Source organism: Rosa chinensis, chromosome 3, assembly GCF_002994745.2.
Source record: "Rosa chinensis cultivar Old Blush chromosome 3, RchiOBHm-V2, whole genome shotgun sequence".
NCBI classification, from domain to species: Eukaryota; Viridiplantae; Streptophyta; class Magnoliopsida; order Rosales; family Rosaceae; genus Rosa; species Rosa chinensis.
In genome coordinates, this window is record NC_037090.1 from 5056578 (window position 1) to 5072317 (window position 15740).

Consider the following 15740-nt stretch of genomic DNA (forward strand, 5'->3'; position numbering starts at 1 on the left):
TCTATTTAAGTATATTGATATATTTGGCAAACAGAAAAGGGATATATAACTAGAGAAAATACAACAAACTCAAATCAACAAAATTGACTTAAGAGATTGAATAAAAAAAAGAGAAGTGAAATCAAAGAATGAGATTCTTGGATTCGAACCTTGGTGGGGAGGACACAAACTGATTAGAGTTCCACTAGAGCAACATGCTTTCCATTGTTTATTTAAGCAAACAACATATTTATACTATCTTTAACATATCTACAAAAACTACAGAGGCCCCCAAGAGCCAGTGGCCTGAGGCGGCAGCCCTCAGGGCCGGCCCTGGGCCCAACACGTACTGCGAATAAACAAAAGAATGTTTCTTTTAAGTATATGCTTGAATTCTTAGGTGGTATGAAGCACAACATCCAAATTCCGTAACTGAATTTCTTTATCAGTTTTACAGGATTCATGTTGAGAAGGTTCAATTCAGGAAAATGAAAATTTATAGCTCAAACTATTGACCAAGCATGGTGGTAACTGGTGAGAGTTTGAATTATGGTACAAACCATGTGAAGACAATTTTTCTTTGATCACGCATGACCCAAGACTCCGAAATTGATTATGCTTTGATCCCGGTTGTGCACCAAGTATTATCCATGACAAAAACAACTCATGAGTTGAAGAAAGGAATCAACAACTGAAAAGATAAGTGGAGCATACATTATCAATTACTTGGTCTATTTTCCTGCAGTCTTTCTGCTCCTTTCTTCTGTGAGGGTGCAAAAAGTAGAGGTTCCCCACTTCCCCTGCTGTTATAATATAATTGGCCCGGATGTAAATGTTGAATTAGTGTTTAAGTATATTCTGCAAAAGAAGAAGAATTTAAAACTCCTATGTTTGTCTGTGGGGAGAAAAAAGGACTGATAAGAAACCATGGGCATTTAACAGTACTACAATTCAACTTATGACATGTTGATTTACACTTTATGGCCATAATTTAGGTGACATCTCATAATCCAAGCTATCAACCAAAAGTCAATTAGGAAAACAAAGACAAGTCACATATAAGTGAAATCCTATTCCCAGTATGTTCATGACTAGACAAAAGTAAATTCCAATAGAAGGAAAGTTCCATACAATGAATTGATCAGATTGCTCTTGGAGGTTTCTCTAACACTGCAGAAAAGTAGACCTCATCCTTTGATTTGGGAGAAATAACCCACTTGTGTTTCTTGTATCTCAACTGCAGAAACATATACATGAAATCATCCAAATCCTTTTTATTGCAGAAGAACCGGTCAATCCATAACAATCCGCCGGGCCTCAGAATTCGGTCCCAATCAAACAGGATGAAATCCAGCAACTGCAGGTCAATCCAGCCATCCAGAAACCCAGCGGTATGAATCAAGTCCATTATATTATCAAAGAAAGGTAGACGCTGATTCAATGTTACATACAGCGGAACCAAACCTCTTAATGCAATCATTTCATTGAAAGGAGCCCCAAGGTTAAGAGCAGTAGAGACTACCGTAACATTATTTTCTCTCATTCTTGCAGCATAAGTTCCTGTGCCAACACCAAAGTCAAGACCAATTCTTATCTCCCCAGGTTTAATAGCCAAAATTTCACTGATCAGGAAATCAACTGGTAGCAATTTATTGGTAATCATCCATTTAAGCTTTTCCTTCTCCATTTCAAAACATCCTACGCACTTTGAATAGCCCCTCTTGGAATTATTGCTCATCAAGCACTGAAAGTTCCTGCACTGATAATTGCTCCACCGCACATTTCTGTCATCCGGCAATTTCCACAGAGACTCATTGATCGGATAAGGCTTCTGATAGACCTTTGAGGCCCTTGTCAAACATCGCCTCCGCGGCAAAGGATCACAACCATTAAACATCAGCTTCTGAGCCAAGTTCCAATCATCGTTACAATAAGACCCGATGTCATAGTTCATGTACTCTTCCAACTCTTTCTTGTACAACACACAAGCATGTCCTATCGTATTGTATATCCTCTCTGTACCATATATATTAATCTTCCCAATTCTACTCTCCTTTGGGGTTATATACTTCTTTATCTCTTCAATCACAAAAGTATTAATCAAAGGTTCCTCTTTCATTGTTGAGTTTCTAATACCTTCTGGGTTAGGTAACCGAATCAGTCTCAGAGAAATGTGAGCACTATAAAGAGGCCTGATTACTTGCTCCTCCAGATACTTCTTGAACTCCAGTTTTGTGATATTAGTTGTATGCAAGACATCTTTGTTCTTCTCCATTTGCTGCACAGCTGACTCAAGCTTTTCTTGTAAACTATCCAATTTGTTTAGCACTTCCCCCACTCGATCAGACAGAGCTTTTATGTCGAAGCCCCCATATTCATCTCTGACCCCATAAACATGTCGGCATATGTCTTCATTGCGCAAGAAAAATCCAGCAGAGTAGAACTTGAAGAGGCTGGATATGCTGACAATTATAACAAGCCCTCCCAATAAGATCTGGAGCCATCCCATTATCCTACCAAATCTGCATTTGGGAAGGCACGACCTCCTCATCCTTAATGAAGCAAAAAACTTCAGCTAAGCTCTAATTCCGTCCTCTCTGTTCTCAGTTCTTCAACCTGGTTAAGAAAATAATTCTCAGCAATTATATGAAATGAACTGAGCTTAATATCTCAAAGTCACTACAAGCCACATTGCAATTTACACATCTACAATCATGTATCGTTCGGTTACTGACAATCTATGGAAAGAGAATGAGAGACAGCGCACTGGTCCTATTGTTTGGAGAGTGGAGACTAATAAATCTCCTCACCAAGTGATTATTCTCATGGTAACAAGTCTAATAGATATGAGGAGTAAATCCAGTACTCTAGTATTTAAGACTCATATAATGTGAAATCAGAACACACAAAACCCAAGATTCAGGGTGATTCTGAATACTCTAGTATCTAAGACATATAATGTGAGATCAGAGAATGCAAAACCCAAGATTTAGAGTGATATTGAAACCAAACTACTCTGTATGTCTCGTACAACATGAATCCGAATGAAGACTACTTCTATCTTCAACACATTAGCTAATCATTTCTGGAAAGATAAAGAATCAACCAATTTCTCTCTCAATAAAGCCAAAACACATGAAGGAGTTGCAAAATTTCAGGACTTAACCAACTCCCATTACTGCAACATTACTGCAATACTACCATTTCATACCAAAAGCCAAAACAAAATCAAACACAAAGTAAAAGACTCAAACTTCCTTCCTTGAACAAATCAAAGATAGGCGAATGGAGGTAAAAACAAACTAGTAAAACCAAAATTGACATAAAGTATCTAAATTTAGACATACCCAGATGAAGAATCTCCAGGAACTTGCATCAAACTGGAGCCAAACCCATCTTCCGGTGCAAAATTGAACACACACTCCAACTCTCTCCCACAAGAACCTAAACAAAAAGATTGAATCTTTCAGTGAAAACTTGGAAAACACTCCACATACACTTGCCAATTGAGCTTTTAGAGCTGTAAATTCGTAATCTTGAAGCTTACTAAGTTGCCAAAATTGATTAAATTGGTCAATAAATTATGTTATTTTGATTTATTCAATATATGAAGAAGCATGATTCTTACTCAAGAGTAAGAAACTTTGAAGCACGAATCTCCATGAAGGAATTGTGATCAGAAATGAATGTGTAGAAATTAAAATAGTAAATCTTCTGCACAATCTGAGCTTTGTTTAATGTATGAAAGGCGTTGACTGTGAGAGCCGGGTAGCTCAAATAACCGTGACTGACCAGGGGTCGGGTCGGGTCGTCAGACCCGGATGAACTTTTTTGAGCGTGACATTTTGGATCGGGTTTGATTTCCATGGAGGAGGGTTGGCACCGAGACAGGAAGAGATGAGTTTGTTCACATCATCACATGCAATGTCCTTTATATTAAAAATTGATGGTACTTGACACAAATTGGTATTTGAAGAGAAATACATCCACAAATTGTTCCTTCTCAGATTGGTGTTTGTGATGTGTGTGTGTACAGATTTTAAGATGTAGTTTTGGGTGATTTATGAAAATGTAGGTAATATTTAAGGAATTAACTTCTTTCAACATATGCACAAGAGTGTTGTTTAGACTGATGGAGAAATAATATAGATGCTAATTCTAAATATGTAGAATTTTTTTTACCAGACTCATTATATGAACCCTTGAGTAAATTGTCAAAGTGAATGAACTGTAAACCAATTGGATTGAGAGTCTGGTTTAAATGGTAATTGATTTCATTGAAAAAATATATAACAAGAGGCTAAAGCCACTAAATAAAACTTGTGCCTTTGGTAGAATTCACACTTGATAAATAATATTTAGTAGTGTTAGAAAATTTTATACTTTCTCTAATGTACTGATGCTCCACGTTCCATAACATCATTTTAGCAATTGGAGTCATTTTATTGACTCTAATTTTTTTAAACTCTTACTCAAGTTCTAATTAGTAATTTATAATATTAAATATAACATTATTTATTCATTCTCAATGCAAAATAAATAAATAAATAAATAGAAACTATACACTGATTACTAGTTAATCTTTGACCGTGTGAAAGCTAGACCCATAATTTGCTTAAAAAAAAAATTGAAACTTTACACTAATTACTAGTTAATGTTTAACCGTGTGAAAGCTAAACCCATAACTTGCTCAAAATAAATAAATAAATAATTAAAAAAAACCTTCTCGAAGACTATGATTTCTCTCCAAAATTGTGGACTATAACGGATGATTTTTGGGCAAAATTGTATGTCATTATTTTCTGGGGGGAGGATTCAGTGCACCGATGTGCACTTGCACAGATCTAAATGGATGGTTAGATTATATTAAATACACTATTAGGTTATTAGTAAAAATATTAATTATAAATATCAAGCGTTGAGATCATCTTATAAGTGTTGGATCATTTGTACTGTTGGTGCATAGAATAATTTTGATATTTTCTAACCAAAATTTTCCCACCAGCATATAATGGTTTTTGAACATTTTTGAAACTAGTGGAACTCAAAATATGAAGCAATTGTTATTTTTTTACAATTTTTAAAGTTCATAAAAAAATTAGTTTGAAATTTCAGTATTCCGTTAAAGGCAAAATTTATGAGATAAGAAAATTCAAAAAACAATCGTAAAAGAAGAATATTCTTCAATATTTAAGTATTAGACAAATTCATTAGATATTTTGCATATAACAAGTTTCATTTCTACCAACGCACGAGTAATCTTGACCACCGGAAATAAGTGATACAAATTTATTGAAATTCTCGTCATTAATCCTTTTGGCTTAAGCCACTTTGTTAGCTAGGGATGGGGTCATGGGAAGATTAGCATTGCATTAACTTATGGTCGTCCAAATTAATTTTTAAAACCCTAGCGCACTAACACATGTTCTTATGCGATTCGAGTAGTTTGTAGGAGAAGAAAAAGTCCTAAAATGCCAACGCCAACGCCAACAAGTCTAATTTTGAGAAGTTTGAAGGTCGCATTGCATGTAGCTTTGAAACTAATCATATAAAATACTTACATAATTTGTTTTAAAAAAAACTTACCTAATAATAATAATAAATCAAAGTTCGAGGGAGGGTACATGCAAATAGTTGTATACAACATCCTCTAATGGGGTACCTAACCAAGAGGAATTGCAGAAAATATTGAAATTGCATGAGGTTAAGATGTATTATACCACTTTGATGTTGCTAATAGCAGCTTCAACTAGTGATTAAATGGATTCTTTTCAAACCCGACAATTGCCTTATTATTTGGATAGTTGTTTATTATTATTATTATCAAATTATATTTCATACTTAATTATGAAAATAAATACATCTCTAAAAATAACGTATCACATATACATAATAATTTTTTGCATGGAACACTTACAGGTGAGATTTACTCGAATACCATAGTAATTGTCAATGACCTATATAAGTTAAGTTTATCTACAGTTTGGGGGTTGGTAGCGTTGATTCTTTCTGAGCAATATTATCGGCACTCTAAATTTATCTGTGTGCGCTCTCAATATTATGATGTAATAAAGTGCTACAAGTTAAGTGTATCTACAGTTTGGGGTTTGGTAGCGTTGATTTTTTCTGAGCAATATTACGAGCACTCTGGAGTTATCTGTGTGCTCCCCAAGTATTATGACGTAATAAAGTGCTACTTTTTAAATTCTTTATTCTTAAAATTACAAATCATGCACCGTAGAAAAACAATTTTTGGTATACAACATTAATTGGTTTGATTTTCTCGAATGTCAGAGTAATTGCCAATGACCATATAAAAGGTTAATGTCTCTACGGTTTTGAGGTTGGTAACATTTATTTTCGTGCAATACTATCGACACTCCAGACTTATCTGTGTGCACCCAAAGTATTATAACGTAAGGAAATCCTACTTTCTTACTAAAATCATAAATCATGCATTGCATAATAACAATTTAGGAGTGTGAATAGCCAAAATCACCTAATCGTTTCCATGAAAAGCATTCTATTGTTGTTGCCATCTTATTTCTCTTTTGTACTAAACTCTTTGTTGACACGAGACCATATATATATGTTCTCGTCTCCTCTCTTCCTCTCTATGCAAACAAACACACTTCGATTTTTCACCTTCCCTCTCCTCTCTGTCCATCTCCTCCTTCCTTCTAACCTCGTGATTGTGATTTCACGCCTATGAGAGTTCAACTCTCTTGAACCAGGTACTCTCTCTCTATCTCTCTCTTCTGTGTTTTGTTTGTGTTTAGTGCTTGTTTTGTTGTTGGTATTTATTGCTTGTAGCCTTGTACTTGGTTTGGTTTCGATGCGGTTCCATATATAGTAAAGCTTGATAATTGATGTGAATCAAAGCCTAACACCAAAACCCATTTGCCCAGGCTTCGTCTTTCACGTGGGTTCTTGACGTTTTTCGAGCTCTTCAATGGAGGTTAGTTCATTACTGAATTTATCTCTCTCTATGTCAATGCTTGTTTCCATCGTGAGGCAACTGTTTGCATTGTTGTTATGGTTTGTGTGCTTCTGCCGTTTGATATGAGCTGAATTTTGGTGGTTGGTATGAGATTTTGGAATCAAAGTTTGGGTTATATGTACAAGTCGGGGTTTGAGTTGTGGTTGGTTTGGTTTGGTTTCGATCCCATAAAGCTGTGTGTTGGTTTGGTTGTATAATTTGTGATTGCATATTAGCTTCTCTTAGCTTTGGAGACTACACTCAACGTTTGGTTTCAGATATTTCATTGGCTTTTGTTTTGTGACATAGCGTCTGGTTTATTGCTTTGACATGGGGGTTGGCGTTTGGTGTTGTATCTTATGTGAATATGGATCTGGTTCAGTTATGGATTTTGGTTTTGAGGTATTGAAATCCTCTGATTGTATTACAGATGGGTTTTGCTGGCTTAGAGTGAAGGTTGGGTTTTCCAGTTATTTGAGAATAGATAATTAATGGGTTTTTAGATTAACGTGCAGTTTGTGAATTTTTGTGGGTGATCAAATATATTTCTTCTCAGTTATTCGTTTTGCTTCTTTTAATTGGGAGAGGATTTTGATTCTATCTTTCTCAGTATTGTATAAGATTTCAATAAGGAAATATAAAGGCTTGCAGATTTTTCCTTGTCCAGACAAAGATCTTGTAGATATAGTTATTGTTGGTGTACATTAGTTGAGAGAAATTAGTACTGCTTCATTGAGCTTGTTCTCTAAGAAACCTGGTTCTTTTCTGGTTGTGCATTTTATGGGTTGGAAAGTACCATTGCAAATGCATAAATATTTTTCTCAATGAAAAAAGTAATTTCTAACTATTATGATACATGAGTTTCATAGGTTAAACTTTGCATGATAGCTTCTAGGATGAAGGAGAGAAGGTTTAGTGGCATTTCGATTCCTTATTGGTGTATCTTTGTTTCTATATTCTTTGGCAGATGGAATCAGCTGAGTCGGATCTTGTGGGTAATTCCTCCAAAGAAACACCTATCGAAGATCTGATTAATTCAGATACTCCTACAAGCAATGTTTTTGGAGATCAACATATTATTCCCCGAGTTGGTGGCAAGTATCAGGTTGAAATTCCTTTTATGACGGTGGAGACAATGGAATCTGAGCAGCTTAAGCTTTTGACTAATCCCGCTGATACAGAAATTGCCAATGATTCCCATTCCTTTCTTATGGGATTACCCATCCCAATTGCATGGGTCAAAGGAGTGAATAACATTGAAGCTGAAGGGTTGGACTCTCCAACTAACCCTGACGACACACTTAATGTAAAGAAGTTTCTGGAAGCTAGAAAGAAAAAAAAGATTCATAAGAGATCAAGGAAGAAAAGTTCAGAGCTCAATGCTGATCCCTTGGATTTTGGGTTGGGTCAGGGAGAAGATTCAAGACCAGCAAGTTTAAGAACATTGTTGCAGAAAGAAAGGCATTTACATCAGCTGCTTAGAAGCAAAAGCTGTTCTCTAGTTCCTGATTCATCTAGGGAACCCTGGAGTGATGCTGAAGCTGATAGTTTTCTTCTTGGCTTATACATTTTTGGGAAGAATTTCATTCAGGTGAAGAGATTCATGGAGCACAAGACCACAGGAGAAATAATGTCATTTTACTATGGAATATTTTATAGGTCTGAAGAATACTACAGATGGTCAGATTGTCAGAAAGGTAGAAAAAGGAAATGCATTATTGGCGAGAAAATTTTTACGGGGTGGAGGCAACAAGAATTGTTTTCTCGTATGATTCCTCATGTCCAAGAGGAATCACGAATCACTTTGTTGGAGGTACTTACTAATTCACCACTGTCCAGCTTTTTGTGTCTGTCCTAGAATATGATTAGAAATGCAATGCATTTAGGCTAGTTGAATTATAAGATAGAATTTCGTTCCTATGAAATATATGCCGGAATAAACATATTTCTTTTAATGGTGCACTCAAGATATGTTAATACCATTGTGAACACCAATGGTTTCACCACTCCATTGCTCCCTTACTGTTCACCAACATAATCAACAATTGATGACTAGAAGTCCTGCTGGATTTTATCTGTTGGAAGTTTGTTTTCAGCAGCTCAGTAGTTCTCTGTCATATGTAATTAACCTTTGTTGTGAATGTGTTTCCCCCAAATAATTACGTATAGACATTGTACAGATGTTTCTAAATATAGTCATGATCTATTTGAGAGGTAAACGTTATGTCTCTCACTCTCGTTTCCCATCTGATCTGTTATCAGGGCTATAGGTCGTTTGCAGAAGGAAGAACTTCGCTAGAAGAATATGTCTCCTCTTTAAAATCTACAGTTGGCATTCATGTACTTGTGGAAGCTGTGGGAATTGGGAAAGGGGAAGAAGACCTCACAGGCTTTGCCATAGAGCCTGGAAAGAATAATCAAGAGACTCCTATTTCTCCAGCTCCAAGAGTACCAAATGGTAAAGCTTTTGCTTCTCTTACATTTACTGAAATAGTGAAGCTTTTGACTGGAGGAGTTCGGTTGAGCAAAGCTCGATGTAACGACATTTTTTGGGAGGCTGTGTGGCCCCGTTTGCTGGCAAATGGATGGCACTCTGAGCAACCCAAGGACCGAGGTTATGTCAGTTCCGAACATTATTTGGTTTTTCTTTTGCCTGGGATAAAGAAGTACTCAAGAAGAAAATTGACAAAGGGAGATCACTATCTGGATTCTGTGAGTGATGTTTTGAACAAAGTGGCATCTGAACCAAAACTCATTCAGCTTGAAGCTGAAGAAGATCCTGTTGGGAATGAAGAAGTTGGGTGGGCTCCAGAGGTGACATCAGACCAGGAAGATCTATCTTATCTTCAGCGTCCTTGCTACCTCAAACCCCGAGTCTCTACAAGCAATCCAAACCATATGAAGTTTACTGTTGTTGATACCAGTTTGGTCCATGGAGGAAAATCACGTGGCATAGTGGAACTGAGATACTTACCAGTTGAAGTGAAGACTAATTCAGTACAATCCGATTCCTCAACAGACAGTGAAGAAGAATTGTCTGAGTATAAACTGAAGGCGTACCAGAATAATATTACTCAAAGAGGTGAAATGGCATTGAAAAAGAATAAGGCCAAGGATGGTGGCAGTGGCGGTGATCTGAAGAGGTTCACCGTTGTTGATACCAGTCTAGTCTTTGGAGGAAAATCATCAACAGTGAGAGAGATAAGATGCTTGCCAGCTGTAGATAAATGTGTACTCAAGTCGAAACGTACTTCCTGGGAAACTGAAGCAATTTCCTCTGAGGATCTACTGCAAAAAGGTAATGCTGATGCTATAGATAGTTCACTGAACGGTGAATTGAATAACTTCAATATCAACTGCCATGAGGATACATCTGCTACTACGGAAAAAGTGGAGAGCCACCAGGATCAGAAAATCAGCATGTCTGATGACAAGCAGCCAAAGGAGAGTACATTGAGCAAATTCAGTCGGAGAGCTAAATCTAGCCATTCGGATTCCATAGGCCCTCTTATCAAACGGCGAAAATTAACTTCTTGTGTTAAGGCAGAGACAAGTTGCCTCATTGAAAACTGTTCGCAAGGGTTGGAGTCGGAACAAGTGGGACTCCATGGAACATTGACCGAACTAAATTCAGGAACGCTTGTTGTTGCTCTAGTGGGTCCTAAACAAAAGGAATCATCAAGTACTTCTGAGGCTGAAGGTAGTCTAGAAGAGGAGAGCAGTTTGGAAACTCGCAGTGGAGATTGTTTTGGCGTGCACACTTCTCAAGTCCACACATCATCTAACCTGAGCCAACCTCAGGATTTGGTGGATAGAACAGATGGTGATACATGTGTTGAGTTCAGCCATGAGACAAATGCAAATAGTTCAGGCCTTTCATCTAGTGGAACAAAGCCTGTTGATGATTCTCGGAGAATCTCTAACATGAGTTCTAGGAGGCAAAGCACCAGGAACCGACCGCTAACCACTAAAGCAATGGAAGCTCTTGCAAATGGGTACTTAAGTATTAAAACTAGACAAAAGAAAGATGTTGGTATGAGAGAAAGCTCATTGTCACGACCCTCTCGCAAGTCCCACAAGGTCCGCAGCAGAGTCGAAGCAACTTCAAGCCCTCCTGATACTGAAGGTGGAATTGTGACTTCAAAGGAAGAAATGGAAATCAATGAAGCTTGCAATGCTAACAAAGATACAGTCAGGAAACCTCTTGATCAAATGACAGATAAGTGGCTCACTAGCTACTAGCGGATCTTTGAAGACTTGTTTCATCTTGAAGTTTCCTGGTGAGATTCTACTATTTCCGTTTGACTTGAAAAGTGGAACTCGAAGCTGCCAAAGCAGTAACTGCAAGTCTTCCAGATCGCATTAAGGTGTAGATGTTCATGTTAGGATTGTCAAAATTAGTTCAATGATAGAGGGAATACCGAGACGAAGCACCTGCTTTAGCTATCTAGCAAGTTTAATAGTTTATATAAGTAATATTGTCTCATATAACTACAGCCTCTTCTTATTTCTTAAGACTTCATCATCTTTGTAGTGGTTCATATATTGGTTTTATGGTATACTATCATACATTGCTTCTTTGTTTGAACAAGGAATTCGATATTGTTATCCCATGCACGTTTGGATGTCCCTGGTGTTTACCTATTACCGAAGTGGATCCCTATTACCGAAGTGGATCGAGTGCTGATAGAAAATTGTTATCACCTTACATTAGCAGAAAGGATATCCTCACAATGACATTTTTATGTTGGTTTCTATTTACATCATAGTTCTTGAAGTCTTAACGAAGCTCAGTAATTGGTCTTGATATCATTCTTATTATACATTAAGAAACATAAAATGTATATTGTGGTGTACATGACTGGAAGTTTGTTCTAGGGAGATGAAACACCCACCAGGCCAACATAGCTGAACTAGGTCTTTTTGGTGTAAGAAAGAAAGAAAGAAAGAAACTGGGCCTGCCTTGTGGTAAATGGATTGCTTAGTTAACCCATTGGCCCAGTGCTATGGAAGTATACGTTTGAGTTGGCTTCCATATAAGGTTACAAAGCTATTCTCACTAGCCTGCTAGAAGCCCATCTATAGTGTTACATTTGAGAGGTTCAAAATCTTTTATATTTTTGCTTTTTTGAGAATCACAAATTCATAAATAGTGAAAATAAAATATCTCCAAGTTCAGGATTGAGAAACATTTTCTTTTTCGTTGAACTTATTCTAGAAACAAGTTACCCGTCAATAGTGCCTTTTTCCTTTCATGCGTTCACATTTAGGTCGTAGATTTTTTGATGCCTATATTCGATGCACGTTCATGACATAAATTAGACAAAAAGAAAAAACGAAAAAATAGTTCTACACATAAACCATGGAACGAGAGTTTGTTCGTGATTGATTAGCAAACCCAGCTTCAGTTGGCCCACAAGCATATTCTCTTTTGTAATTTCTTTTAAGAAAGTGAAGGATGAACTCCCCTTTCTCTGCAATCATGTGACCCAGATCTTATATAGATATCCTTCATCTTTGGCCTCACATTTAGGCGCCAAAATCAAAATCAAATTCAAGATTTTAAGTTTGAGTTGATTTTCCCACTCCAAGATTAAGAAAAATGCACATTTGAGTTTAAATAAGTTGGAAGAATAGAGAAAAAGAATCTGAAGGATCATATGCTTGCGATTTGCGAATCAGGTGATTGACAAATGACCCAATTCATAGTTCATGAGTAAACATATTTCTTAACAACTATCATTTATATACTGATAATAATAACTTGTATTAGTAAGTAATCCCGATCCGGCGGGCACCATGTGAGTGATGTGATGATGATTCCAAACCTTCTGACATCTTTCTTATCTCCACTAATTGTCGGCAACATAAACTAGTACTAGCTAGTTAAAAACCAATTAGGGATTTCAGTTTGTACAAGAGAATTTACAGCACCGTGATTATATTTTACACAGTACTCGTTAATGAAGATGATCTTGCTCTTGTTTGGTATGGAAAAGCAGAATTCAAATTTAAATATATAACAAATGAATTTCTATGATGAAGATCTGATAAAATTTAGAAATAAAACTTCAAGATAATGACATAACGAATAAAAGTCAAAATAGAGAGCGCCTAATATCATTAAACAAAAGAAGAAAAAACTAATTAACCGTGTTTAGTTTCTCATAGACTGCAACTGTTAGTGATGCATGAATGGAGGGACTCTAGGCAATCGTCGTGTTTACTAATTGACCATATACATTATTATTTGTGAATGATCGAAATCAAACTTTTCTGGCCTTTTGAATCAGACCCCCACTTTGTAATTCATCCCATAGTGAGACAACAAAATCTTGGGATCTGTTTTGAAAGTAGCTTTGCAGCTATATTGTACCGATTCCCATACCAAAAAGGCCACAAAAAAGCAGATCAATTTTTACTTTTTTGGAGAAAAAGTGAAATGCCTAGCTAGCCAAAACCTCATCCCCAATTCCTAGTTTCCTACATGACTGGGTGTTAACTATTGACAATTTATGTTGTGCATCACCCATTAGAGGTCAATCTACGTAGAGAAAAATTCTACAATGTGTTAACGTATAACATGCATATAATTGTCTTAAAAGTGGTAAAATGAGTTCTCAAAATAGTAATATTAGTCCTCAAAGTAGTAACATGAGTCTTTAAAGTGGTAAATTTTCTTAGTTACCACATGAGTCCTTAAAGTGGTACATTTTCTTAGTTTACCATATGAGTCGTGAAAATAGTAATACTAGTCCTCAAAGTAATAACATGAGTCCTTAGAGGGGTAAAAACAGTTTATGTATGAGAAATGTTAACATACCATAGCTTTACCCTCTAGGTAGAAACTTTAAAAGCAACTAATTGATCAAACATTAGGAGAAATTAAGTTGGAATGTTGAAAATAAAATAAAAGTAAATTGATTTTACGTATATCATTTATTGAGATGTATAAGCAGGGGAAATGATCATTTATCCAAATTTAGGGTAAGTTAACCACACTTACCCAAACACTCTAAGAGTTTGACAACTTAAACAACATGTTACAATTTTAAACCCCAATTGCCCAACTCTTTCAAAGAGGGCCTGTTTTCTTCAAATTTGTTGACCATTTTGCCTTTTTGTAACTGTCAAGCGTTCAAAAATCGTAGCCGGATGAGATTTAGAGAGAGAAGCTCCCTGATTTTAGAGAGAGAGAGAGAGAGAGAGAGGATCGAGATGATTTCTAAAGAGAGAAGCTCCCCAGGTTTTGAGAGAGAAACTCTGCCATTTTAGAGAGAGAGAGAGAGAGAGAGAGGAGCTGTGCGATTTCTAGAGAGAGAAGCTTTGCTGCGATTATCACATGGAGCGAGATCGAGCTCTTATTTGTGTTCCTCCATCGCGGTTTGATTCTTTTCTTCATCGATCTCTAATTGTTTGATTTTAGCTTGGTTTAATCTGTTTGATTTGAATTTCTAGGTCTTTTTGTGTACGAATTGCTGTGTTAACTTCGAACTGATTTTGCTGAATCTGAGCTTTGTGTTAAGTTTAAACTGGTTGTGAAGTGTTTTTGTAATTCTAATTTGAATTTCTTGGTCTTTTTGTGTACATTGTGTTAGTTTTGAATTTCTGTGTTAACTTCAAATTGATTTTGGTGAATCTGAGATTCGTGTTAACTTTGAGCTGCTTGTGAAGTGTTTTTGTAGTTCTGACTATGTTATTGAGGGGTAATAATCTATCTATTGGGGGGCAATAATGTGTTTTAATTGTTATTCAGTTTCTATAATTGTTGGTTTTTAATTTTTTCCTTTGTGTTCAGAGCAAATTTGTTACATTTTCTGAAGTGTTTTGGTAGTTCTGACTACATTATTGGGGGGTAATAATCTGTTTACTAGGGGGCAGTAATGTGTCTTAAGTTTTATGAAGTCTCTATAATTGTTTACAAGATCTTCTACTATATTTTGAAATTGGCATATTTAAAAATTTATGTTGTTAAATATGTTTTTTTTTTCATCTAATTTAACGATAAAATGACTCAAAATTTATCATATTCCGAGATATTAACAAATTTCATCAAACTATATGAATTTTAAATATTTATGATTCAACTTTATTATACTAGTAAGCCTTTCGTATCACCAGTAATTTTCACTTTGAAGCTCTCCAAATTTCATTGTCAAGTAATAATAATACAAGAGGGGTTTGTAGTAATGTTGTCTGTCTCAGTGTTGCAGTGTAACAACTCATCCAAAAGCTCATTCAAACGTGTGAAGAGACTGGTATATATAATTACAAGGGTAAATTTCGCAAACAATACACCAAGTAAAGACCACTAATAATTCTTATACACAAAATTTCAAACAAAACATTTCGGTACACGAAATCTGAAACTCGACCCACTATCAGTACACGACGTCAATTTTTGACATCAAAATGTCCATTATGCCCTCAGTTTTTTTTTTAAATAATTTTTTTTTTCTGTTATTTTTTTCCTTCGTTTTATCTCTTTCTTATTCCTTCTTCCGGGCTCACTCCCTTGCTTCCAACGCCGCTTTCCTCACCTCGCATAACAGAAAATAAATAAAAAATGACTCGAGTCATTTATAAACGAAGGAAAAAAAATTATTTAAAAAAAAAAGAACTGAGGGCATAAAGGACATTTTGGTGTCAAAAATTGACGTCGTGTACTAATAGTGGGTCGAGTTTTAGATTTTGTGTACCGAAATGTTTGGTTTGAAACTTTGTGTATAAAAATTATTAGTGGTCTTTACTTGGTGTACTATTTGCGAAATTTTTCCTAATT

The 15740-nt window shown here is 36.0% G+C and overlaps 2 protein-coding genes across 5 annotated transcripts; one reads left to right on the forward strand and one right to left on the reverse strand.

Annotated features, from left to right (window-relative positions):
• Positions 1–403: 403 nt before the first annotated feature.
• LOC112191712 (probable methyltransferase At1g29790) lies at positions 404–3802 on the reverse strand. Of its 3 annotated transcripts, XM_024331114.2 has the most exons (4): positions 3608–3802; positions 3327–3423; positions 1111–2595; positions 404–837 (listed from the first exon to the last, which is right to left on the reverse strand). In XM_024331114.2, exon 3 carries the CDS (start codon positions 2528–2530, stop codon positions 1121–1123), a length of 1410 nt encoding a protein of 469 aa, XP_024186882.1. In that variant the 5' UTR covers positions 2531–2595; positions 3327–3423; positions 3608–3802; the 3' UTR covers positions 404–837; positions 1111–1120. The 3 variants fall into 3 exon arrangements, with proteins under 3 accessions (XP_024186882.1, XP_024186881.1, XP_040371846.1); XM_024331113.2 differs by lacking the exon at positions 404–837 and having other exon boundaries at positions 910–2595; positions 3608–3801; XM_040515912.1 differs by lacking the exons at positions 404–837; positions 3608–3802 and adding an exon at positions 3527–3545 and having other exon boundaries at positions 910–2595.
• A 2750-nt stretch (positions 3803–6552) lies between these two features.
• On the forward strand, positions 6553–11566 carry LOC112192430. 2 transcript variants are annotated; one of them, XM_024332169.2, is made up of 4 exons: positions 6553–6713; positions 6888–6937; positions 7926–8771; positions 9221–11566. In XM_024332169.2, the coding sequence occupies exons 2-4, from the start codon at positions 6932–6934 to the stop codon at positions 11198–11200; spliced, it is 2832 nt and encodes a 943-aa protein (XP_024187937.1). In that variant the 5' UTR covers positions 6553–6713; positions 6888–6931; the 3' UTR covers positions 11201–11566. The 2 variants fall into 2 exon arrangements, with proteins under 2 accessions (XP_024187937.1, XP_040372481.1); XM_040516547.1 differs by lacking the exons at positions 6553–6713; positions 6888–6937 and adding an exon at positions 7001–7414.
• Positions 11567–15740: the final 4174 nt, after the last annotated feature.